This window comes from Lipomyces japonicus, assembly GCF_038497905.1.
Source record: "Lipomyces japonicus strain CBS 7319 unplaced genomic scaffold V1514scaffold_26, whole genome shotgun sequence".
Taxonomy (NCBI): domain Eukaryota; kingdom Fungi; phylum Ascomycota; class Lipomycetes; order Lipomycetales; family Lipomycetaceae; genus Lipomyces; species Lipomyces japonicus.
Window position 1 is genome coordinate 43,736 of NW_027117838.1, and position 24,328 is coordinate 68,063.

The following is a 24,328-nucleotide window of genomic DNA, read 5'->3' on the forward strand; positions in this document are numbered from 1 at the left end:
TCTGTATCATCGACTAGAACTTTGTCTACTTAGCTAGCAATGGAGTATATCAATCGTTCATTGCACACTTCCACAACCCCGCGCAGCTTTCCTGTGTACGATGTGCCGATGAAACATTGCGTGCATGCCGAAAGCAGCTGCCAGCTAACTTCGACAGATTGTTGTTGCTTCTGTCTTGACAAGCGACCAATTAGTGGGCACGGCCGATATGACATTTACATTGACGGCTTGGGCGTAGTTAACGAAGGCCGCAGATGGGAAATGTATTGTGGTCCCTGTAAAGGTACAAGTTGCTGAGCGGACGCCCTCCGGACGAAAGGAAGGTTGCTAACAACGTTTACAGAGTACTGGTCATTTGAAGAGTTATTAGATCAGACAATTGATCTTTTACAAGAATCCGTACCGCATGCAGTGGTTGATGATGAGATTTCTCGAACACATGCCTTGGTTCATCAGTCTGATCATGCGCGTCTTCTTAACACGTTTCGAGCCCGGCAGCAATTTACACAAGAAGGTGGGCCAGCCAATACGTTGAATTTCTTTTTTTTTTTTTGCAATAAGCCAATGAAACGCAAATCAACCAATACATAATTTAGATTTGTCGTCGTTAAAATTGATATTTCAGCGAGCACATGAATGGTATATAGACCAGCTGCAGGATCAATCAGAACGTTCGATCCAGCAAATTATCCAGCAGGAACCAGGTGCGAAACTTAAAATAAGCTTCGTTTTGTAGATTGTATGTCTAACGCTCTTTTAGAATATGTATCCCTTGTTAGATCACTGGTGCGGGATCAGTTAGATTCACACGAACACAATGAACAGTATAGCTTACAACGAGAGCCAGGTATTGATCCAGACAGTTGGTTGTGCATATTCAGTTATAATGCAGATTTTAATAATTATTCTAGATTTGGCATTTATTAAAAACGTGCTATTGAGGGCGCATGAATGGCTTAAGGACAAGCAAGATGCCACAGTATCGAATGCGCATTCAGAAGCTGAACCAGGTAAGATGGCTTACCATATACTACCTTACAGCATATCTCTTCTATGAGAACCTTCCTCCTTAACCATTAATAGAAAATAAAGAACAAGAAGAATTTTGGTGCTAATGACTTGTCGCATATATATAGAATATGTATCGCAAGTTCGGGCATTATTTAGACTGGCGCGGCAATGGCGCCAGGAAATTACGTCTTCATGGATTCATCGCGTCAAGCCACGGGAAGACAGACCTGAACCATTACCGAAAGAGGCATTGATCAATATTGAATGCAAGATTTGCTTTTCTCAAGTTTCAAACACGGTCTTTCTTCCCTGTGCACATTTGGCCGTCTGTGAGGTAAGAAATTTTTTTTTATTGCGAACAATAGTTCAAGAAAGAACAACTAATAATTGCTGGAAAGTGGTGCGCGTATGATATTGCGCCTTTATCCGAACGCAAGCGAGGCGTACAATTACAGCAACAACATCGTGAACCCCAGTGCCCGATTTGTCGTACGGAAATTAAAAAGACAATGAAGATTTTTATGGTGTAGAACAATAGAAGTGTATTTTATTAAATATATATAGAAAGTCATTGCACGAAGAAGGTCATGTTTATGCCCAGTTTCATTATTCCGGTTGCTTATCTAAAGATCTAAGTAACTTGCCATTTGAAAACGTATGAGAAATTGACAACATTAAAAGAAGAAAGAAAAACCAAACGGAACTGACGTGGTTGCTTATAACGTTTTTGAATTTGCATCAATTTTTATTTGAGTAACGGAGGAATGGAGAAGTGGAGGATTAAAGAAATATAAGTATGGGTGTATTGTCGTTTGTTTTATCGCTAAGTAATAAGTCTTTTGTTTATCGCCTACAAACTATTGTTTATTTATTACCGTGTCGTCTTCTGTTTATCGTTTTATTCTATTGTCCCGTTATCGTTCCATCGTCGCCGTTACATTACTTATTACTTCTTTACTATTTATTTGTGAAGCAATGAGTGATTCAAAGTCAACTACTCCTGTCGATCCGTCTAAGCATGCCGAAGCTACTACAGAGTCGTCGTCGTCTACCGTGGCTCCCGTGTTGCTGTTTAAGCAAGCCAAAGTGGCTGACCCTGAGTTTTTCCGAGGAGTCAGGGACAAGTTACCGGAGTTTTTGCGCAGTTATCATTAAAGTTTCTCACTAGCAGTGCGTTGTTCCAATCCGAGGAACAAAAGGTGGGGTATGCTGCATCTTTTCTGCGTGGCTATGCACTTAAGGTTTATACTTCTTTCGTCCAAGAAGATCTCGAGTTGCCATTCAAGACTTTTTCGGAGTTTAAAGTCTTCCTTCAGAGCTCTTTTGGTGATCCTAACCCACAGGGTATCGCGGAAAGAGAGTTACGATCGTTAACGCAGGGCAACCGCCCGTGCACTCAATACCTTGCTGATTTTACGCGCATTATGGCGCACTCAGGTGGAGTGATGAGGTCAAAATTTACAATTTCAAAGGTCTTCGCGATGAAGTTCGAGACTTACTGGTTTGTCGTACACTTCCAGTTAATGCAACTAAGTTCTTTGCTTTGTGTGTTCAACTTGACAATGCATGGTTATCTAGACAACAAGAGAAGAAGCACAAGCATGGGTATCGCGTCCGCACTTACACCAAGTCCAATGATATGCCAGATACAATACCGTCCCCCGTCTCAGTCGTCACAACCGCAATATTATGTACCACCTCAGCCGCACCAGTCGAATCTGCAACCATATCAAATTGCGTGGCAACCTGCTCCTGTTCCTGTACCGACACAGGATAATTTGGGATACCAACCAATGGATATTGATGCCATCCAGGTCAAGAAAGCTAGAGGGCATTTGTCACCAGGAGGAATGAACCGTCGCGTCCAAGAGAATTTGTGCAAGTATTGTGGAGGCCCAGGCCACTATGCATCTAACTGTCCTGTTGGGAAATCTCGTCCAAATCATGTGAGCAAAGGCAAGGCTAATACATATAATACTATTACGACTTCGCCAACTTCGGCTATGATCAATGATATTTATGCTGTCGATTCGGAAAACGCCGTGGCTCAGCAGTAGGCGGCACTGAGCTGAGCCAGTCGCCAAGGTCCGCACCTTACTATAATTCAGAAAAATCACAAAAAAATTGTGTTGTTGTTAATGTCGTTGTTTTTACTGGTGAGAATCGCTATTCCGCCAGGGCGCTAGTTGATTGCGGCGCTACAGAAAGTTTTATTAGCCAATCATTTGTCGAAAAGTACCAACTACTTACATTCATTAAAGATCAACCACTTCATGGCCGAGTAATTGATGGTCGTGAAATAAGCTCTGGGTTGATCACTCAGGAAGTCAGAATTCATCTTCATATTGATGATCACGTCGAAAATATAATACTTAACGTTATTCCCATTGCCGAATTTGATATTGTGCTAGGCATGTCATGGCTGCGCAAGCACCAGCCTACTATTGATTGGGAAGAATGCCATATCAAATTATTGTCAGATTATTGTCACGCTCATTGTTTTACTGCTACCGCTGCCGTTAACGCTACCGATCTCGTTTCTTGTCCCGTTTCTCGTCCTGATCCAACTAATCCATCGGATAGTTTGGAGTTATCGTCGTCTCGCTCCCGTGTCGTACTTGGTTCTGTTTCATCAGCACAGGCCAAAGAAATCTCAGATGTCAAAGCACTATTACCTATCGATTATCATGAGTTTTTGTCGTTGTTTTTGAAGTCTTCCGCACAAGACCTACTGCCGCACCGTCCCCGTTTTGATCATGCTATTGATCTTGTCGCCGATTCGGAACCACCAAGTATGTCGCATACCGAATTAGAAGTTTTGAAGAAAGAATTTGAAGAGGATGAGCGAAAAGGCTTTATCCGCAAGTCAACATCGCCCGCGGGCGCACCCGTGTTATTTGTTTCGAAAAAAGATGGCTCGTTACGCCTTTGTGTTGATTATCGTGGGTTAAACGCGATTACTGTAAAAATCGTTGCCCCTTACCGCTAATTTCAGAAACTCTCACCCACCTCAATGGTGCGCAATATTTTACTAAGTTAGATCTTCGCGACGCGTATAACCTTCTTAGAATTAAGGAAGGTGATGAGTGGAAAACCGCTTTTCGCACTCGTTATGGACACTTCGAATACTTGGTTATGCCGTTTGGCTTAACCAACGCTCCTGCTAGTTTCCAACAATTTATTAATTATGTTCTCCGTCCCTATCTCGATCTCTTTGTGGTAGTATATCTTGATGATATCCTAATATTTAGCAAATCACTTGATGAACATATTCAACATATCAAGACTGTTCTTCACGCACTTCAGAAAGAACAATTATTTATCAAAGCTGAGAAATGTGCTTTTCATATCGACCATACGGAATTTTTGGGTTACATTATCTCTCGTACTGGTAAGTATGGACGAACGCAAGGTTGAAGCTGTTTTATCTTCGCCAGTACCCATGTCTGTTAAGGCCGTTCAATCGTTTTTGGGTTTTGCAAATTTTTATCGTCGTTTTATTCAAGGTTATTCGCGTATCGCTCGTCCGCTCTTTGAACTTACGAAGTCATCCACGCTGAGGTGGACCCCGTCTTGCCAGTCTGCATTTGAAACACTACGCTGTGCTTTTACGACTGCTCCCGTTCTGCGACATTTCGACTCAAATGCACCGTGTATTGTCGAAACAGATGCTTCCGATTACGCTGTTGCCGCAATCCTTTCGCAACGAGACTCGAATAATGTTTTACATCCTGTGGCTTTTTATTCGCACAGGATGACTCCTGCCGAAATCAACTATGAGATTCACGATAAAGAATTGCTTGCAATTATTAATGCTTTTACAGAATGGCGACACTACCTGGAAGGTTCACCCCATCAAATCGTGGTGTTGTCTGATCATAAAAATTTGGAATATCAAGTTATTAAACCGTCGTCAAGCTCGTTGGTCCGAATTATTGTCGCGTTATGATTTCGTCATTACATATAAACCTGGTTGCATAGGTACGAGGCCTGATGCCATGACTCGGCGCTCGGGAGATCGCCCTAAAGAAGGGGATGCAACCATGGACTCACAGAAACAATTATTTTAAAAGAAAAAAATATAGCTATAGCAGAAGTTGAATTAATTCCTATGGATAAGAAGTTTTTATTGGATATAAAAGAAGAGATGAAAAAAGATAAAAAGATTCAAGAAATTATACAATTATTAAAAAAAGATGTGTCAGGGTCAAGGGTTTATTCAGTTGCAGATTATGAAGTTGATAAAGATGGATATTTACGTTATATGGGTTCTTTATATATTCCGGATTCAGATAAAATCAAGCTCCAAATTGTACGGTTATCTCACGACGTTCCAGCAGCAGGTCACCCAGGTCACCCAGGTCGTGCAAAGACTTTCGAATTGGTGTCCAGAAATTATTATTGGCCGGGTATGAGAAAATATATTACTCACTATGTGGCTAATTGCGATGTTTGTTGTCGGTCAAAAGCTATACGACATGCTCCTTATGGATTTTTACAGCCGTTGTCTGTACCGGTTAGGCCATGGTTAGATATATCAATGGATTTTATTGTTGGTCTTTTAGTAAGTGAAGGAAAAAAATGCGATTCTTGTTGTTGTTGATAGGTTGTCAAAATAAGTCATTTTATTGCAACCACCGATACTGTTAATGCTCCAGATCTCGCACGCTTATATCGAGAAAATATTTGGCGTCTTCATGGGTTTCCAAATTCTATAGTTTCAGATCGCGGATCTGTATTTACGTCAAAATGGTGGCGTGAGTTGTGCAAAATGTTGCAGATTAATGCAAATTTCAGTACTGCATTTCACCCCCAGACAGATGGTCAAACTGAAAGGTTGAATTCGATATTAGAGGTATATCTGCGTTGCTACATTAATTACGATCAGGATAATTGGGCACAATGGCTCACAGTCGCAGAATTTGCGTATAATAATCACGTGTCAGAATCAACCAAGGTCACACCGTTTTGCTTTAATTATGGTTACCATCCACGGTTAGAATTTGCTACAAGAGCAAATACAATGTCAAATCCCACTTCAGAAATATTACAGGTTTTATTTAAGGCTTACACCTTCATGACGAGTTAAAGGCCGAAATCAGATATTCCCAGAGTCGTATGTCAGAACAATATGACAGACGACATTTGCCGGCTCCAGTATACAAGCTTGGAGATCAAGTAGGTTGCTACGAAAGAATATTCAGACTACCATAATGTAACGGCGACGATGGAACGATAACGGGACAATAGAATAAAGCGATAAACAGAAGACGACACGGTAATAAATAAACAATAGTTCATAGGCGATAAACAAAAGACTTATTACTTAGTGATAAAACAAACGGCAATACACCCATACTTATATTTCTTTAATCCTCCACTTCTCCATTCCTCCGTTACTCCATTTTCTCCACTTCGCCACTCTTCCGTTGCTCCGTTGCTCCGTTGCCAAGTTGCCACTTGCTCACATGTACGCCCAATGTGAGTTATTTCATGCTTTCTTGGCTCATGACCATGCATGGTGATGTCATGACTTGGCCTCAAGTCGGCAATAGTTTCCACGTTTGTTACAGTCTTGGACGAGGTTGAAATGACTTGTTAAAGATGGCGATGAAGGAAGGTATGCGAAGAGTCTGGTGTACCCGTGTATCAGGAGCAGCGATTATCGAGCAATTAAGGGCGATTGTGAGATGAGACTGCACATGATAATATATGGTATGGGTAGATAATTATATTTTTGATGAAAATACGAATGGAAACCAACGTCGTGGTTTGTGCCGATAAATGCAAAATACAGGAATTTCGGGGTCGGGGTTACATATATATATGCCAGCCAGTGCCTGTTTTTTCAGTACTCCACATTAATCCTCTCATAAATCTTAGTCGTCAACTCTTAACTTATTCATAACGGTGTTCCTTAAATCAAAGCAAGCAAACCCTTTAAATGTCGGAATTAGTACTCTGTTTCAATTCATTACGTATTTATGTCTGCACACACTCCTGTTTCGTGACAATTTTATATAGCCGCAAAAGTTCTTGCTTAACTGCCGCAAACAAAAATTTCATTTTCAACACATACTAATCAATGGCCTATACAAGTGAACATCGCAGCACCCGTATGGTCCAGAACAGATACCAATCATATTCAAATACAAGTACAGATGTAATTATGTGTTGTATACAGTCAAACAAGTCATTATATTATTTATCCGCAGCTTACTTTTAGGATAAATTCCTTTTTGAGAGTTACCCTAACCCCGATCAGGGAACAAGGCAGCTCTCAAATGGTCTTGGCCCCAGGCCTTATTCTTGTTACTTAGAGGAAGGTCAGCTATATTTTAATTGCACATCACCAGTTACCTCAATTTCATACAATCATGACTGAATTCGATCCTAAGGATATGGAGTACCGTTTTCTCGGAAACAGCGGTCTCAAGGTCTCGGTACTGTCGTACGGTGGCTGGCTGACCGCCACCGAAGAGAACGAGCAGCTCACCAAGGAATCATTCGAGGAGGCCTGGAAGTACGGTGTCAATTTTTTCGACACGGTAAGGGTCACGACAGATTTAATTAATTTATGCTTTGGATTTATCAATTGCATTGTTTGGTATATCGTTATTAACCGAAAATAAACAAATTTAGGCCGAGGTTTACGCTAATGGCGAATGCGAAGTCGTGTTCGGCAAGGTCCTTAAAGAGCTCGGCTGGACTCGCTCCGACTACGTGCTCTCCACAAAGTTGTATTTTGGTTTTGGCGAGAAGAGCCCTAATGGACGTGGTCTTTCCCGCAAGCATTTAATCGAAGTGAGCTATAATGATTCCCCCCCCCTCCCCCCGGCCTTAACAGCTAATGATTGATTTTCAAGGGCATCAACAAATCTCTTGCGCGTCTGCAGCAAGATTATGTTGATATCGTGTTTGCTCATCGTCCTGATCGCGATGGCGTACCCATGGAAGAAGTTGTCCGTGCTTTCACTCAAATCATTAACGACGGAAAGGCACTCTACTGGGGCACGTCAGAATGGAGCGCGTTCGAGATTGAGCATGCTCATCATATTGCTGACAAGTACGGATTGATTGCTCCGATCGCCGAACAACCTCAGTACAATCTTTTTAAGCGTGACAGGTTCGAAGCCGAATACGCTCCGCTTTACAAGCTTTACAAATACGGAACCACTGTTTGGAGTCCCTTGGTATGCATTACCGCATTTATTGTTTGGCATTCATCTTTTAACTCAATTAACTAACGGTTGTTTTTTTAGGCAAGCGGTATTCTTACCGGAAAGTACAATGACGGTTTCCCGTCTGGCACGCGTCTTGGTGATGTCAAGGCCGGCGCGCCGTCACACAGAAACAGAACGCTTTGGGAAACTCCAGAGAAGCAAGTCGAGCTCAACAAAGTTAGGAAATTGGCTGTTATTGCTGAGGAACTTGGTGCTACTGTTGGCCAGCTTTCACTCGCTTTCTTGTTGAAGAACCCTAATGGTATATAGTCGACATTTATTTGCCTTTTTTTTTTTTTTTTTTTTTTTGCTGATTGATTTAGTGACCACCGTCATTACCGGTGCTACCAAGGTTTCGCAGCTTACTGAAAATCTTGAGGCGCTCAAGCTTTACAGAAAGTTGGATGATAAGATTGTTGCCAGAATTGAAGAGATTTTCGACAACAAGCCAGAATACGGAAGTCTCTTTTAAACCGATAAAGGACAATAAATTGAAAGATGTAATAGTCAACAAAAATTTAATTGCTTATTTTTAAATTAGAATACAATGCTAGAGCGATTAATGCCTTTGCGTCTTGAGTAGATGTAAAAAGATTCTTGAATGGCACAACCCGCAATGTAATTTTCTCTCCGACTTCGTTCTTGGCGCCGCCAAACCGGCCTTCCAATTTGCGTATATCACTTTGTGCCATTTTTTTGCGGCAATAAAAAAACTGAATCTGTTCATCACATGCACCCGGACTCATAAATATGCCATCCCCGCAACCATCGTTGTTGTCATGATTGTTCGTATTCGCACGAAGTGCATGCAGGTCTCGTGGGTGAACCTCTAATCCGCATTCTTCTTTTAGTTCTCGCTGTGCGGTAAATGAAAGCAATCCGCCTTCTTGTTGGTCATTATCTAGATCAAGCATACCGGCTGGAAGCTCAACCAATTGCATCGATCCGCTTGCAACTCGTGGTTGCACGGACAGCACAACTAGGGCCTTACCTGTAAATGTCAGCACAACTTTTTTGCTCCAAAAAAAAAGAAAACTTACAATATGAGTTACTTACTATCGTCATATGGTTCTAAAATATCTGAATCTAAAATTGGATAGATCAAAACTAGCATGGCCACGCTTTGGCCTCGCAAAAAAACGATTCCGGGCAAATGCCTGTGCTGGTTATCTTCCACCAGGGCCGAGACTTTTAAAAACCCAAGTTTTTTGTTACCAAAAAAATCTGCACTTTGCACATGCACTGATTTTAAATAATAAAATGTGCCAACTTCAACATCATTGTCGTTATTTTTATTTTTATTGTTGTTTTTGCTGTCATTAAACCCGCCCTTGACCGGCGTTGATTGCAATGACGACGTCAGTTTCGTGATCCAGTTTACGAACGGGCCAAACTGTTCAACATGAGATTGACTTAATCCTGTTGCTACCAAATGGCTTGGAATCGTGACTGGAATTGATTTGAATACAAATGAAATAGATGCCATGAGTGCTTTCTTGGTAGTCATGCTTGTATTCATTAATTATTTCGGTTTAATCATTTTCATGGTTCGTTTTTTACGTCATGGGCTCATCGGGTTAGGGTTATTCAGAGCGGTTGACCTATAGGCGCTGTTGAGGTTTTGTGCAACTTAAGAGACCTCATGGTCGTGAGTGCCAGCGATAGAGCGATTGCAATGGCCAGTAGAATGCAAATAAGGCTTCAAAGTTTACGATGGAATGGATATAAATTTCATGTTGTACAGGTCAGATTATTTGGTGCGACTACTAAAACGCATCAGGACAGCGAACGGGTGGTGGGTCTGACGATCACGGATCCGCTTGTTTTATATCATCACCATGTTGATTCAGGAAGAATAAGACCTGATGAAGCGCAGCATCGTGCAGCGATTGAGTATGAATGGCAACTAAAATAAGAGGCAAAGGGGAATGAAACAAACTGACTCAGATATACAGATTTCAAAAGTTGTATTATCGTGTTAAAGATTACATGCCGTCGCAAGACTTTATGCGACAAGTTGAGAAACTGGCTCTCTTATTAGAGGCATGTAATCTGTAAAGATGAAAGGAAAAAAAATAGTTTAAACTAACTTTTGCAAATTCGATCTCTGTCATATAGGAATCCGAAGACCAAGATAACAATCCGGACAACAGTAATAACCCTATGCCATGGTTCTCACCCGAACGTCATACACTGGCGTTGATAAAAACACTATCTGATGAAGAAGACTTGTTTAACTTGAACACGCCTCAAGGATTATTGGTTCATGGCGAAGTCGGTTCTGGCAAATCCATGCTCATGGATTTATTTGCCGTGTCATTACCGCACGCGTCCAAACGGCGGTGGCATTATCACAATTTTATGTTATCCATATATTCTCGGATTCATCGGCAAACAATAAAAAACCAGGAGTTAAAAAATTTACCTTTAACTTCGTTAAAACGCAAGGTTAGCTTGCAAAATGAATACGTATTGTTAAAGATTGCGCACGAATTGATTGAAGAAAGTGCCATATTGTTACTTGATGAGTTTATGCTGCCAGACATGTACGCAAAAGAAAAAAAAGAAATTCTATTGCAATTGATTTAATTTATGTCATGCTAACACATAATATTTTTTTTTCAATATACCTAGTGCGGCGGCCAAGATTGTCAAGACGTTGTTCACTTATTATTTCAAAATGGGTGGAGTGCTTGTTGCCACTTCGAACCGATTACCTAAAGAGCTATACTCTGCTGACTTTAAGAGAGCTCAATTCACGTCATTTTATGACGTGTTGCAAGCTCGATGCGTGTCGTATGACATGAGAAGTAATAACGATTGGCGTGAACTACTGAGCAATCAAGCGACCGAAAATCTCGACCACTCCGGACATGTTTTCACGATTAGAAGGTATTGGATTCAGGCAGATCATGAAGAACAGGATTGGCAACAAGCAATTAATCAAATCTGTGGCACGTCCGATTTTGAAAAAATGGGCAAGCCTGCTAGATTAACCGTGTACGGCCGACCGCTTCATGTGCCATGGCAGTATAATCAAATTGCCAAGTTTCATTTCGACGATATTTGTGAAATGCCATTGGCCGGAGCTGACTACGTATGAGTTTTGTTTTGTTTTTTTTTAAAAAAAATGTTTTGGTAGCCTTGTATACTAACGGGATTTGTTGATTATTTAAAAGATTACGCTTGCCTCGACATATCATACCCTCATCCTGGATGGCGTGCCGGCATTAAAATTAATAAAAAAAAATCAAGCAAGGCGATTGATCACGTTGCTCGATGCGTTATACGAATGCAGGGTTCGGCTCGTGATCAGGGCCGAAACCGTGATTGACGATTTGTTTTTTGCCGATGCCAAGCAGGAAAATCAGCACAAGAATGACAATAATGCCACTCAGATAAGGCAGGCGAGTAATGAGGATTCATTGGAATTAGAAATGTATTCCGAAGTCGACCGTGACCTGTCATCTCCATATCGTCCGAACGTATCATCATATCACGATACGGAAACCGTTTCTGCATATTCCACATCGGCGGCGGCGACTGCGAGTCAGGAACAAGCAAATTCGAAGAATTTCACCAGGGCAAGTGCGTTCACGGGAGAAGATGAAAGATTTGCGTATAAGCGTGCCATCTCGCGGGTACGTGAAATGACTGGTTCAGACGCGTGGTGGAGCACGCAAAACTGGATACCGGTCGATCCCGATGCCAGGCCGTGGGAAACCATCGACACAAGTACTACTTTGTCATCGTCATCGTCATCATCAAACAATAGGGGCTCCGTGGCGCATGCGGCTAATCATGATCTGTCAATGCAGCGATTATTCAAGCACGGTGATGGTAACCACAACGCCGAGTCATCACCGTTCAGAAAGCATCCTGAGCCGGCACCCAAATTTTCGGCGGCGCATTTTTGGTCCATGATCAAATGGGGCGAGGCAGGTCGCAAAACTGAGGACAAGATCACGAAACGATGGTTACGCGGAACGGACGCGTTTATAAAGAAAAAATCATAGTTTGAAAAAAAAAATTAGACAAATAATTTTTGTTTTAGAATTTTATTTATATCCCATAATTATAGATTCGATTCGTTAATACTCCCCACCATTGCAAGCAAAAAAAAAAAAAAAAAAAAAAACCATAGCAAAATAGAATACGATTGCTTTACTTTCAAGAAAAATATAAAAATAAACTACTTAATCAACGTGGCTGCTCGCCTTCTACAAACGTTAACGCCTGATCCCTCGTAATTGACGCGACAGATGAGATCTTGTTGTTGAACAACACGCCATAAAACTTATCAGCAGTGTAAATCATCTCGTTCCTAAACGTGGTGCAAATAAATTGCCCGTTATTATGATCTGCCAATTCACGAATCATGCCCGCTACGGCTGTGCGATATTGCGCGTCCAAGTTTGCATCGATCTCGTCAAACAGGTAAAAAGGGGCCGGGTCGCATTGCTGAATGGCAAATATCAGGGCTAACGCGCATAATGATTTTTGACCACCGCTCAGTTGCTCGATTCTTTGTTGCTCGTCATTTTTGGAATTAAACGAAACCGATATTGCCACGCCGACGTAGTTCTCAACCGAAGACTTATCACCAACTTCATTCTCATTTTCATTATCATCATCGTCAGCGTCAGAATTGTCGTCTTGCTGTTGTTCGCGTTGACTTAGTTCGCGATCGATTCGTCGTTGCATAATTAATCGGCCCTTGCCAGCTGGCACGAGCTTCTCAAAAATCTCGGCAAACCCTTTAGATACTTGTTTAAATGTGCGTTCAATGGCTTCGTCCTTGCGCTGATCCAAATGCTGAACCAATTCTTGAATCGAAGCCTCTGAATTGCCCAGCTCCGTGCGCCGGTTGAGTAAGGCTTCACGTTGCTTGGTAAAACTGGAGTATTGTTCAAACGCTTTCTTGTTAATATGACTAAACTTTTTTAATTCGTCGGTTAACTTGTGCAACCTTTTTAAGATGGTTTCTGATTTCAAGTTCGCGTGCGCGTCAAACGCTTCCTCTGGTAACGCACCCAAATCTCGAATCTTGCGGTTGATCTCATCTTTGCGTTGAATCAATATTCCCCTTTTAGCCATGCTTCGTTCTAACCCTTTTTGTTGCTTCTCAATCGACCTGGCATCTTCAATCTGTTGATTTTGAAGCTTACCAGATTCTGATTCTTTCGTGGCTAATTCAGTTTCCACGTCTTCACTTTCGGCTTCCAATTGTTCAATCCTGCTTTCAATTATGGATATGGAGTTCTGTAACTGTTCGAGAGTGACATGTAAAGAATCAACATCGGCATCTTCACTCGTGATTTCACTTTCAAGAATCTCAGCTCGAATCTGATCACGTCGCATAAGCAAAACCTGATTTAAATCAAGTTCAATCAACAGTTTTTCTTGTTCAAGTTTGCCGCGGCTGGCAGCAAGTTCTGCATCCCTGGCACGCAAGGTTCGCGTGCGCCTGGTCACGTCTGCAAGTAATTCGGTCTCTGCCTGGGTCAAATTTTTGTTAAAAACTGATCTCAACTCGTTATTAAAACTCTTAATTTGGTTTTCCAAGCTTGTACTATTTGCAATCGCGTTGTCAATCAGACGTTGCTTGGCGCGTGTGGCTTCCTGAAGGGATGTCTCGGTAGCAATATTGGTCCGCAGGCTATCGCGTAATCCTGCCACGGTTTCAACAAGTTCCTGCTTCTGAGTTTCAAGTTTCTTTAACGTGCTGACCACAAGAGTAATTTGCTGATCCTTAAGCTCGACGTTTTTCTTGATATCAGCCGCTCGGTCACTCAATGCCGCGTATTCATCTCGCCACTTGCGCAGGGACCTGGTAGCATCAATTCGGGAATGACGAGTGTCATGATAGCCACCAGTCAATACACCCTTCTTGTTTGCCTGGTCACCTTGCAAAGTGATCGCGGTCAATCCATGAGACCTGGCATATTGAGCACTTGATTCCAAGTTCCAGCAAATAATAGATTTGGAGAAAACTTGCTCGATTGCTTTTGCGTGTTCTGGACTGTACCTAATCTTGTCAATTAATGGAATCGCATCTTCTGCGTCCGGATACTTGGTCTGTCCAGAATGAAGTCTATTTAATGGCACAAACGTAACTCGTCCTGATTTCTCGCGGTTAAGAGCTTCCATTATTGACGAAGCAGTCGTATCATTATCCACAACAACGTGAAATAAACTAAATTTTTTTTTTGAATTAGCAAATTTTTCATGGCTACGTTGACTCTTTGTAATGGCAAGCTTACCTATTCCCGGCTGTGACTTCCACTGCTACCTTATACTTATCATCAACCTCGAACAAGTCACATAAAGGTCCATATACACCAGAGAGATTCAATGACTTGGCAATCCGATTGACGGCTTGCAAACCTGCATTTTGTGAACGATCCATCGTATGAGCAAAAATGCGCTCTGCCTTGCTTAGCTCATCCTTTGCAGTTTGAAAAGTGGAATCAGCCTTTGCACCATCACGCCATAATTCTTTTCTCTCATCAATCAAAAGGTCACGTTTTTTTTTGTATTCTGCCTGTTGAGCTTGAATTTCTTCCAAAGTACCCTGTGATGATTCCAAAGTTTCACGGCTTTTTGAAATCTCAGACTTGGCTTCTGATAGTTGATCATTCATGTCTTGCAATTGTTGTTCCAGCTCAAGCCGTACGTCTTGTCGTTGCTTCAACAGTGCTTGAATGTTTGAAACCTCCTTCTTGATCCATTTATCGCGCTCTGATTTGGCATTAAACTGGGCATTTCGTCCCTGTTTCGAATACAATTCTTGTTGGATCGTATCAGCCTCGGCCAGTTCTTTCTTGTTTTCAGCCTCAGCCTGTAAACTTTGTTCAAACAGCGGACCGATTTCGGTAAGCTTGGCTTGCTTTATGGCAATGTCAGCCAACACGGTTTGCAAGTCTCGTTGGAGGTCAGTCACGCGGAGTTTGACATCATGTTCGTTATCAGAAGAATTTTTCAATTGCAATTCGGTCGTCGCTCGTTGCCGAATCAAGTCCTTGCGTTCTTGCTCGATTTGCCTTCGGTCAACCAAAAGTAGCTTTTGCTTTTGTTGTAAAGCATTAATATCGGATTCGAGATCCTGAATGACCTGATCTCTCTCTGCAAACACGCCAAGTCTGTCATCGTTTGATAAGGCACTCCGTTGTCGGTCGTCTTCGATTCCATCCACCAATGCATTGACCTCAGTAAGTTCACGATCCAACAACGTATATTCAAAACATCTTTTTTCTTTATCCTTTTCCTGGTACTCCTTTAACTCATCTTTTTCTTCATCCAACTCACTCAGTCTATCTTCTAAATATTGCAAAAGTTCATCAATTTTCTCGCGCTTGCCAATCGACTCGTTCATGACCTTGAGCGACTCTGCGCGACGTTGTTCATAAACTTGCGTACCGGCAACTTCTTTAAGCAGAGAAAGTCGTTCAGCGTCTTTCGCATTTGTCAATGAGGTGATCTGACGGTGGTTAGTATACCAAAAAAAGTGCTGCGTATGACATTTAATAATTGCTTACTCTGCCCTGGGGAACAATGTAATATGGATTTGATCTGGAAAATCCTGCGCTTTCTAGCAAGTTCATAACATCAGATTTACTAGTATTTCATTAGCGGTTTTTGCATAAAGCAATTGAATTCATTAAATAAAATAAGACCAACCTCGCGCTCTTGCGATCCAGTGAGTACTCGTCCTTTTTCAATCCAATCGTTCTGCGCAGTACGACTTCCTCGTGGCCGGTCTAGATGCAATTAGTATAGGGCATGTTGTAATTTTTTACCAAAATTGCTTACTGGAAAACGATTGTCTGAGTTGTCAAAAACAATCTCGACATAGGCACTCATGACTGCAGTGCCCGAGCCTTCATGCAGTAATGCTTGACGCTCTTCACGACTCATGTGCGTGTACGCATCACTGAGCACAAACCGAATAGCTAAAATAATTTAACTAAACATTCAAATTTAAAAAGGTTTCACATAAACCCACTTACCAGCAAAAAAATTGCTCTTGCCCGACCCATTGCGGCCAACTAATGCAAGAATGTAGTTAGCATGTGCTCTGAAAATGCCAGTTGAATAATTTATGCTAACAATCATTCCTTACCAATAACATTATGCTGAGGACTAAATAAATCGGTTAAAGTTTGATCCTTGTAAGATTTGAATCCTTGGATGACAAGCTGAGATTTGTTAATTAGATCGTTTTGTGAAGTTCCTTTGTGTGAGGTTTTGTGATTTCGCGTACCTGTTTGATATGCATCCTGAGTCCATAAACTACAGCCAAAGAGTCCTATGACTATGAAATCCTTAACGTTTATGAACAACAGTTAAATCACCGGAGAATTAATTGACTGGATTTTTGTGGTTAGTTGAAAGTTTTGCGTGGTAGCTCCTGGACGCGTTCTTTGGGGAAGACGCGTAGGGCCTTTTTCGCGTTTTTAATCACAATTTTGATCACACTCTGGTCACTAAATCACAACTTGATTTGTTATAGAAACCTGATACATATAGCTCCAAACATTAAAGCAAATGACAGAACCATGAGTGATTCGCCTTTTGGGTTTAAAATACCATCATCTAATGAAGTGACACCATTTGCGACTCCAGATATCGTCAATATTGTTGCATCAAGCGAGCCATTGTCTGAATTGCAATCTGCTTCGCCATCTTCGTTCGAGGCCGCTGTTAACGCTGCCACGAATGCCACGTTCAACGTCGGGCGACCACATTCCGGCTCGCCGTTACGAAATACAATTGATTTAGTAAATGGTGGGAGTGATCATGGTGCAAGTAATAGACAGGATACAGACCAGATTGCCGTGTTTGGAAGACCAAAGAGCGATGGGTCGCGGAAGCGAGATATTGATGCGGTTATTGACATTTTAAGAACGCGTCCCGGTGCGATCACAGAGGCTGGAATTGAGCGCCTCGCAAAAAACAACGGGTATATTAATGTAGAGATCATTATAAGAAAGGAGTTTACTAACACATGTTTGGTCGTACAGGTTGGAAGTGTTTAAAGAAGATATTGAAGGAGGCAAGCGAATAAGCTTAGGCGGCAGGATAATATTGATTGATATTGATTTGCGGATTCCCGAACACAAGGCCGTCAAGGTTGCTTTTTCGAGCGCCAGCAGCATGATTGATCATAGCGGCGGAGATGCTCAAGCCGCGGCGGCAATTAAGGGTGCGATCTTACTTGAAGATTTGCAAACACCGGCCCTTGATGTGTTTGCTCGAAACCTTGAGCGACTGGCTAGGCATGACCGGTTATCTACCTCTGAGATTGACAATTTCCAGATTTTGCAAGGTGTTTTCGAGCATGGATTGAAGCGCGTGTATGATAGTGAAGTGGCGCGTGGAATTGATGCCGAGAATGAAGGCAGTGGCAGGCCGGTTGTGGACGATGCCGGCGTGATTGGTGTATCAGTGTGGTATTGGAATGAGCGGCGAAAGATTGCGAACGTGCCGGACCGCAAGAAATACAAAGTGGTGGTTGAAATTGATGAGCACGGCCGATCAGGTGGGATGGAGTGGGGTGTATTGCAAAATAACGACTGGATTAGCGTCAGCAAGAAGGAAGGCCAGCTTGACGGTCATGATAATAATGTGGTGGAATGGAACGAGCCGGACCGCAGTAATATTGAAGAACAGAACACAGGGTTTGTGCTAAAGCTCGAGCCGGCAATTCAAGTTCCGTACTACGATGCTGCAATCCTGGACCCCGAAGATGAAGATGCGCGGGAGGATTTGGTGGTGAAGCCTACAGGTCATGATGATTACAGTAATAATGGCGTGCGGTACGCAAGGCGGACAATATACGATGCCGACGGCCAGCCGGTGCAGTACCGGTTTCGGCTCTCGTCAGCGGAGGACTGCGAGCAACGGGTAATTGAGCGAGTATATATTGCGCATCCGCGGCAATTGAAGACGGTGCTGGATATTTTGCGTCAAGCAGTAGTGGCAAGCATGCTGTTGGACAGTGCCGGTCGTGATACTAAATCCCAACCCAGCCCGGAAGCTGCGAAGATTGGCCTGGCCGACGTGTTGAAAGCGGCCGCGGTCGGCAGTAGTCGCGGTCATGAATCTGCTGATACTGAGGTAACCGTGACGGTGGCACGACCGTATGGCCAGGCACCACGGCTGGGAGTCATTGTACCCACGGAAGGATCACTGGCCAGCTTTGTAATTGAAATCGGCCGGGCCGGAGTGATTACGGTCAGTCAGGTGGCTACGGAGACCTACAACAGCAAAAGCGAGCAGGACCAGGAGCAGGACCAACAAGCTGCCAGCAAACAGCTGGCGAGAGTGGCCACTATCAGTGAAGACTTGGGCATTGTTTCGCACTGGATTCGCAAATATCGACATACCATAGACAAATAAATTAGCAAACAAAAAGATTGCATTGTCATTTGGACAAGGCATATGGGGTGATGATTACACATATGTCAAAATTAGTAAATTAAATTGCTTAAACATTAATCAGTCGAAGTAAGCTCATCTGGCCTGGCGTGTGGGGCTATTTTAAAATTTTCCACTAGGTTTTATCGGAAGCGCCGCTGCCCTTAACTATATTTGCTGGATAAGGTTTGGCTGTTCGCGCGACAAACTGCCGCCAAGTTGGTTTGCAAGTTTACATTATGTACTAGAGTTGACCATGTCGTCCGTTATATATATAATATATTATGTGGTGATTGTTAATGAAGAGATTGGGACTAGTGGATGGGCTAACTTGGCCAATTGGGCTAACTAGGTTAACTAGGCTGGCACATTGACTCGTAGTGGCTACCAGTGGAGCAAACGTTGGCCCAGGTTAATTCAGCATTGGTCTCAAAGTCGCAGCTGAGGCAACCGGGCCGGAGATAAAATGTAGTGATGGTTTATGGCAGTTGCTCACTAGCAATTTAAGTGACCGCAACAAGCAAGAATGAATTATTTGCGGGCCATTAGCCAAGTCTTAGTTACATTGTAATTGTGTCCATTGTCTTTCTTACCCATTGCTTCAATAATATATATATATGCCATATCATCATCATTTGCACGACCTGACTTGCTGATGCTGCGCGCTGCCGAAGAGGCCCCTGCGCTGCCCAAAACTAAAAGCCAAACCACAATCTTATGCCAATAGACGACCACCCAACCACCACCAACCGCCCGCTGGCTTTTATCGCTTTTGCTTCTCGGGGGCCCCCTTTTATATTTCCCATTCTTACCCCTTCCATAGTAACCAGCCAATTGCTTCCATTTTATAATTGTCCGGGCTTTTTCGTTCAATTTCTTTTTTTTTTTTTTTTTTTTTTAATTCTTTTCCTTGTCCTGCTGCTGTTCGTCGCCCAAGATGATGACCAAAAAGATAGACAGGCTCCGGCAATGGACTTCTGAGAAGCTCGGCCAGGAGCAAAAAACTCAGGAATCAGAAGAGTTTAAAGATCTCGAATACGAAATTAACATGCGATACGAAGGAACTGACCGGGTTCATCAGTCCATGGCCATCTACGTGCGCAACTTGTCCAAACGTCGCGAGTTCGAAAACCAGGAAAAGACTTCACCAATCGACATTGTTGGACAAAACTTGGCCAGTTTTGGAGAAGAATTCATTTCTGATTCGGTTTATGGCCAGGCATTAGTTCGGCTCGGCGTGGCTAACCAAAAACTTGCCCGGGCACAAGAAATCTACGTCGACCGTATTAACCGTAATTTTATTGAAGGCATAGAGAAAAGCATTGCGCAGTTTAAAGACTTTCAGGTATTGCTTATTGTATTACTTTTTTTTTTTGTTTACTTACGGTTTTGCAAAGTCATCCAGAAAGAAACTCGAGTCCAGGCGACTCGCTTACGACGCTGCATTATCAAAAGCACAAAAGGTCAAGCGTGAAGACTCCCGCCTCGAGGAAGAAGTCCGTGCTCAGCGAATAAAGTACGAGGAAGCGGGAGAAGACGTGGTTCGCAAGATGAATTCAATTCGTGACGCTGAGAACGACAACTTGGCTGACTTGGTTGATTTTTTTGAAGCCGAGTGCGACTACTACGAACGTTCATACGAAATCGTGCAAAATCTGCGCAAAAATTGGATAACCGACGTCTCAACTTCATCTTCCACTTCCTTTTCTTCATCATCTTCATCATCCGCCATCAACCACAATAACAGCTCCACCTCGTCATCGGCCATTAGTATAAGCCCCTCAAAGCCCAACCGCAACCGGTCCGCCTCGGTTAGGTCATTCGGGCCGAGCTCGCATGACGACACATCGTCACCTCCCGCTGCCCGCCGCACCATCGGGGCCGGTCGTTCCGGCGCATCATCTACATCTTCATTGCAATCGCTCAATTCCAATCATGACCAGCCACAAATTATAAAACCGGCTTCGTCTTCGGCCTTCGGTGCCATACCCTCTCGCGTGACTTCCAACAGTGACTCCAACATTGCCTTGTCATATTCATCAACCTCTTCACTGTCTTCGTCATTAAACTCATCTGCTCAGGCTCCACCGCGATTTACCAGATCTGTTACTGAACCGCCGCCATTGCCTGGTCCACGCCCGTCACTGGGCGGACCGAAGCGCAAACTAGTAAAGGCGAATTTCAAGTACGATGCTGAGAACGATGACGAGTTAGCTCTTGAACCTGGTGACATTGTTCAGGTCACAGAAGAAGTTGACCCTGGTTGGTGGATTGGTGAAATAATTAGCGGACCTTATGCCGGCCAATCGGGTCTGTTCCCTGCTCCGTACACTACTGTTGTATCTGAGGGTGCCTTATTATCTTCTAGTGGGCCATCAAAATCTACCAGACCGTCCATCTCGTCATCTGGTCGCCGGCCGTCTGCGTTTGGCACCGTGTCTGCTGCTCACGATGTGTTCTCGGACCCGGACGACGAACCAACTCGGGCGCCAGGCATTTCCGCCCCCGTGTTTCAATCAAGCATGAAGCGAGTAAATAATGGCAGCGCAGCTGCTGATCGGGCTGCTTCTTCGTCTTCTTCTACTGTGAGCAGTTTAAGTGCCAGTGCTACAAGTACCATTACCGGCGCTGGTTCGCGGCTTGGTCAGGCCGTCGGGTTTAAAAAGCCTCCTCCTCCTCCACCAAAGCGTACCGGAATTATTGGTAATGCTCGATAAGTTTTGTCAAAAAATACACGCTCGTGCGTTGTGAGTTTATTTTTTTTTTTTTTTTTTTTTGTGTGTGTTACTGAGTGAGGTCGGTTTTTTTCTTCATTTTTAAAACAAGCAAAAGAGAAATAAATTACTTGTATGGTTGGGTTTTACTATTTTGGTGTTAACGCCTTGAATGATTATTTGTATGTTATGTTTTTTTTGTCCTTTTTTTTCGTTTTATTGATGGCCGAGTCAGTTTGGTATCGCCGTTCAAAATGCACATTGTCAGTATATTAAATGATTCACCATTGAATAAATTAATATGTTTTTTTTTTGTTTTCTTTAAAAAGAAAAAGTAACATTTTATGTTTTCATAATTTACATTTTAAGTCATACTTTGATTTGACGTAAATATACAATGATATCATCTTCATCCTGTTCGCATCATGGAGGTCTCCATTTGCGCGGCGGTCCCACCAGGCCGGACAAGAACTTTGACGTGCCAATTACTTTTAATCCGATCCTTGAATATCCGCCATCAATATTGATGTTATTATGACCATTCGTAATAAAAAACCCTGAAACTGCTGCCCAAGCTGGCTTAAAATTTATCGATGGTACCCGCACATATGAGGACACTTGGTCAACATGAACAATGTCGAATTGAAATGCTGATCCGATCGTACCCATGTATCTCGAAAATGCAGATGAGAGTATAAAATACCAAGTTAAAACATCAATCTGTGGGTTCGATGCTGCAGGCTGATTGTTATCTTTATCTAGTATTCTAAAGTTGAAATGAAGCCCTAGTTAGTTCGGTTTGATAGTTTGATACTATTTGAGGTTTCATCTTTCTCTCTCTATCTTACGCTTCCAAGTAAATATATGACCAATCTGACTTTTTGATTGTTATTCTTGAATCATAATGTGACTTTTTTGACTTTGTCTGCCTTTTGCCGTCGCTTGTGTTTGCATTTGGTATTATTGTCGACGACGGCGATGATGGTGCTGCTGTAATTGGTGGGGTTGTCTTCTGTCGTTTATTTGTATTGCCGCTCTGTATGGCAGGATCTGCGTCTCGAGCTGCCCTACGTTTCTTGGCTGCCTTTTTGACGGTATTTCCGGTCATTCGTTTAAACGAAAAGTTGGTTTTTTTTCTCTTGCAAAGGATTGTAAATTCGAGTAAATATGTTTTCAGGCAATTTTTCGATGCAAATTCAGGGGAAATCCAACTACAATTAATATGTACCGTGCCCCAGTCAAGTTTACAATGTTGATTTCCAAAAGAATTTAAGAACAAAGGATGCCAATACAAAGTCAACCTCCAACGTTCATTATTGATAACGGCGCACATTCAATCAAGGCAGGATTTGGCACTTCAGATCAAGCACCGGTAACATATCCCAACTGGATTGCCCGCAGTCGGGATCGCAAGATTTACGTTGCCGATGAATATACCACGCAATGCCAGGACGAATCTGGCGTCGTGTTCAGACGACCTTTTGAACGTGGGCATTTAACAAGTTGGGAGACTCAAAATGTTATCTGGGATCGATTATTTGCCAATTTGAAAGTTAATCCTGCGGACTCCGGGTTGACGTTGACCGAACCGATCTTGACCATGCCTAGTTGCTCGAACAATACAGACCAGATCGTGTTTGAAGAATACGGGTTTGCTGCGTATTATAAAACAAGTGCATCTGTTCTTGCATATGAGAACGAAAACGCGGGCTCGTTAATTGCAAGTCATGAAGGCGATGAATCGCCGCCGCAGGTTGTCGGCAGGCCGGATACCGTGCTGGTGATTGATTCGGGTTATTCAGCAACAACAATCACGCCTATTATTTCAAACTTGGTATACCGTCCTGGAATTAAGCGACTTAATATAGGTGGCAAGTTATTACGAAATCTTTTAAAAGAAACTATTTCTTATCGGCATTATAACATGATGGAAGACTCCGAGATTGTCAATCATATCAAGGAGCAAGCATGTCTTGTGAGCTCAAATTTCACAGCTGATCTTGAAATCAGCAAAAAGTTGTCTATATCCAAAAATCCGTTACGGGTCGATTACGTGTTACCAAGAGCGACGCCTTCTGGGTTCGTACCCGGTCATGTTCGAGACTCTTCGGCTGTCCCATCATCATCGTCGTCGTCGTTGTCGACCCAGTCTCAGGATGAACAAGTTCTGCAGCTTGTCAACGAGCGGTTTTCGATTCCAGAAGTATTGTTTAACCCCCAGGATATCGGAATTCAACAGGCAGGTCTGCCCGAAGCCGTATTGCAGGCGACCAACGCCGTGCCCGATGAAGACGTGCGCGCATTGCTGCTATCGAATATTATAGTTATTGGGGGTAACACCAAGTTTCCAGGATTTTCCGAAAGATTGTATGTCAAAACAAGATAAAAAAAATTGAAAGTATACATGATAAACTGACTTTGTGTTTTAGAAGAAACGAACTGCGGGTTTTAGCCCCTGGAGATGTCAACCTTCGTCTAGGTTTCCCAGATGAGTAAGTCACTAAACTAGAAAATTTTTATTTGTTTTATAGATGAGCATAATATGCTAATTGGTATAGCCCAATAACATACGCATGGCATGGTGGCGCATCGTTAGCAAGTCGGAAGGCAAAGTTAAAGCAGCGGCAGGTTACAAGGAAGGAATATCAAGAGTACGGAATTAACGCTTGCTTGAAAAAGTTTGGAAGATTAGACGATGACGTTGAGGACGGCGGCTTTTGAAGCCCTGCGTAATAGATTGTATTTGTATTTGTATATTATAATGTATGAAGTCTTTAGGTCGTGGGCTTTCACGGTTCTATCGTAATTTGGCCGTTCCGGGGGACGTGCGATGTTTAATCAACTGCCAGGGGTAATCCATCAATTTCATACTGACCGACAACAAACAATACACAGCAAATATAAATTAGATGATACAACCCTTCGGATCTCCGACAATGGTGATAGATTAAGTTCTTTATT

General features: G+C 42.7%; 10 protein-coding genes across 10 annotated transcripts; 7 read left to right on the forward strand and 3 right to left on the reverse strand.

Moving 5' to 3' along the window:
* Positions 1-39: 39 nt before the first annotated feature.
* Positions 40-1,541, forward strand: V1514DRAFT_343410 (uncharacterized protein; the record flags this gene model as incomplete). Its single annotated transcript, XM_066929139.1, has 7 exons — positions 40-283; positions 344-514; positions 648-704; positions 761-847; positions 912-1,010; positions 1,137-1,345; positions 1,377-1,541. The coding sequence occupies 7 exons, from the start codon at positions 40-42 to the stop codon at positions 1,539-1,541; spliced, it is 1,032 nt and encodes a 343-aa protein (XP_066782639.1).
* Positions 1,542-2,085: 544 nt separating this feature from the next.
* V1514DRAFT_100967 (uncharacterized protein) lies at positions 2,086-3,246 on the forward strand. Its single transcript, XM_066924361.1, has one exon. The coding sequence runs from the start codon at positions 2,436-2,438 to the stop codon at positions 3,066-3,068; it is 633 nt and encodes a 210-aa protein (XP_066782640.1). The 5' UTR covers positions 2,086-2,435; the 3' UTR covers positions 3,069-3,246.
* Positions 3,247-7,334: 4,088 nt separating this feature from the next.
* On the forward strand, positions 7,335-8,846 carry V1514DRAFT_332923 (NADP-dependent oxidoreductase domain-containing protein). The gene is made up of 5 exons (XM_066927929.1): positions 7,335-7,559; positions 7,654-7,815; positions 7,878-8,204; positions 8,274-8,496; positions 8,558-8,846. Exons 1-5 carry the CDS (start codon positions 7,389-7,391, stop codon positions 8,704-8,706), a joined length of 1,032 nt encoding a protein of 343 aa, XP_066782641.1. The 5' UTR covers positions 7,335-7,388; the 3' UTR covers positions 8,707-8,846.
* V1514DRAFT_332925 (uncharacterized protein) lies at positions 8,738-9,745 on the reverse strand. Its single transcript, XM_066927930.1, has 2 exons — positions 9,291-9,745; positions 8,738-9,225 (listed from the first exon to the last, which is right to left on the reverse strand). Exons 1-2 carry the CDS (start codon positions 9,739-9,741, stop codon positions 8,753-8,755), a joined length of 924 nt encoding a protein of 307 aa, XP_066782642.1. The 5' UTR covers positions 9,742-9,745; the 3' UTR covers positions 8,738-8,752.
* Positions 9,746-9,874: 129 nt separating this feature from the next.
* On the forward strand, positions 9,875-12,359 carry V1514DRAFT_332928 (AFG1-like ATPase-domain-containing protein; the record flags this gene model as incomplete). Its single annotated transcript, XM_066927931.1, has 5 exons — positions 9,875-10,127; positions 10,190-10,277; positions 10,353-10,780; positions 10,869-11,331; positions 11,414-12,359. Coding segments are annotated over 5 exons (2,069 nt in total), but the record flags the coding sequence as incomplete, so codon positions are not given.
* V1514DRAFT_332931 (RecF/RecN/SMC) lies at positions 12,350-16,637 on the reverse strand. The gene is made up of 8 exons (XM_066927932.1): positions 16,498-16,637; positions 16,357-16,432; positions 16,244-16,282; positions 16,047-16,186; positions 15,915-15,994; positions 15,773-15,851; positions 14,498-15,714; positions 12,350-14,430 (listed from the first exon to the last, which is right to left on the reverse strand). The coding sequence occupies exons 1-8, from the start codon at positions 16,510-16,512 to the stop codon at positions 12,435-12,437; spliced, it is 3,642 nt and encodes a 1,213-aa protein (XP_066782644.1). The 5' UTR covers positions 16,513-16,637; the 3' UTR covers positions 12,350-12,434.
* Positions 16,638-16,704: 67 nt separating this feature from the next.
* V1514DRAFT_332934 (mediator of RNA polymerase II transcription subunit 1-domain-containing protein) lies at positions 16,705-18,906 on the forward strand. Its single transcript, XM_066927933.1, has 2 exons — positions 16,705-17,196; positions 17,258-18,906. The coding sequence occupies exons 1-2, from the start codon at positions 16,793-16,795 to the stop codon at positions 18,633-18,635; spliced, it is 1,782 nt and encodes a 593-aa protein (XP_066782645.1). The 5' UTR covers positions 16,705-16,792; the 3' UTR covers positions 18,636-18,906.
* A 687-nt stretch (positions 18,907-19,593) lies between these two features.
* V1514DRAFT_266370 (uncharacterized protein) lies at positions 19,594-20,332 on the forward strand (the record flags this gene model as incomplete). The annotated part of the gene is made up of 2 exons (XM_066924800.1): positions 19,594-19,998; positions 20,051-20,332. Coding segments are annotated over 2 exons (687 nt in total), but the record flags the coding sequence as incomplete, so codon positions are not given.
* Positions 20,333-21,615: 1,283 nt separating this feature from the next.
* Positions 21,616-22,552, reverse strand: V1514DRAFT_332937 (uncharacterized protein). The gene is made up of 2 exons (XM_066927934.1): positions 22,216-22,552; positions 21,616-22,133 (listed from the first exon to the last, which is right to left on the reverse strand). The coding sequence occupies exons 1-2, from the start codon at positions 22,473-22,475 to the stop codon at positions 21,791-21,793; spliced, it is 603 nt and encodes a 200-aa protein (XP_066782647.1). The 5' UTR covers positions 22,476-22,552; the 3' UTR covers positions 21,616-21,790.
* Positions 22,344-24,241, forward strand: V1514DRAFT_101430 (actin family). The gene is made up of 3 exons (XM_066924362.1): positions 22,344-23,734; positions 23,797-23,859; positions 23,926-24,241. Exons 1-3 carry the CDS (start codon positions 22,650-22,652, stop codon positions 24,086-24,088), a joined length of 1,311 nt encoding a protein of 436 aa, XP_066782648.1. The 5' UTR covers positions 22,344-22,649; the 3' UTR covers positions 24,089-24,241.
* The last annotated feature ends 87 nt before the right edge of the window (positions 24,242-24,328 follow it).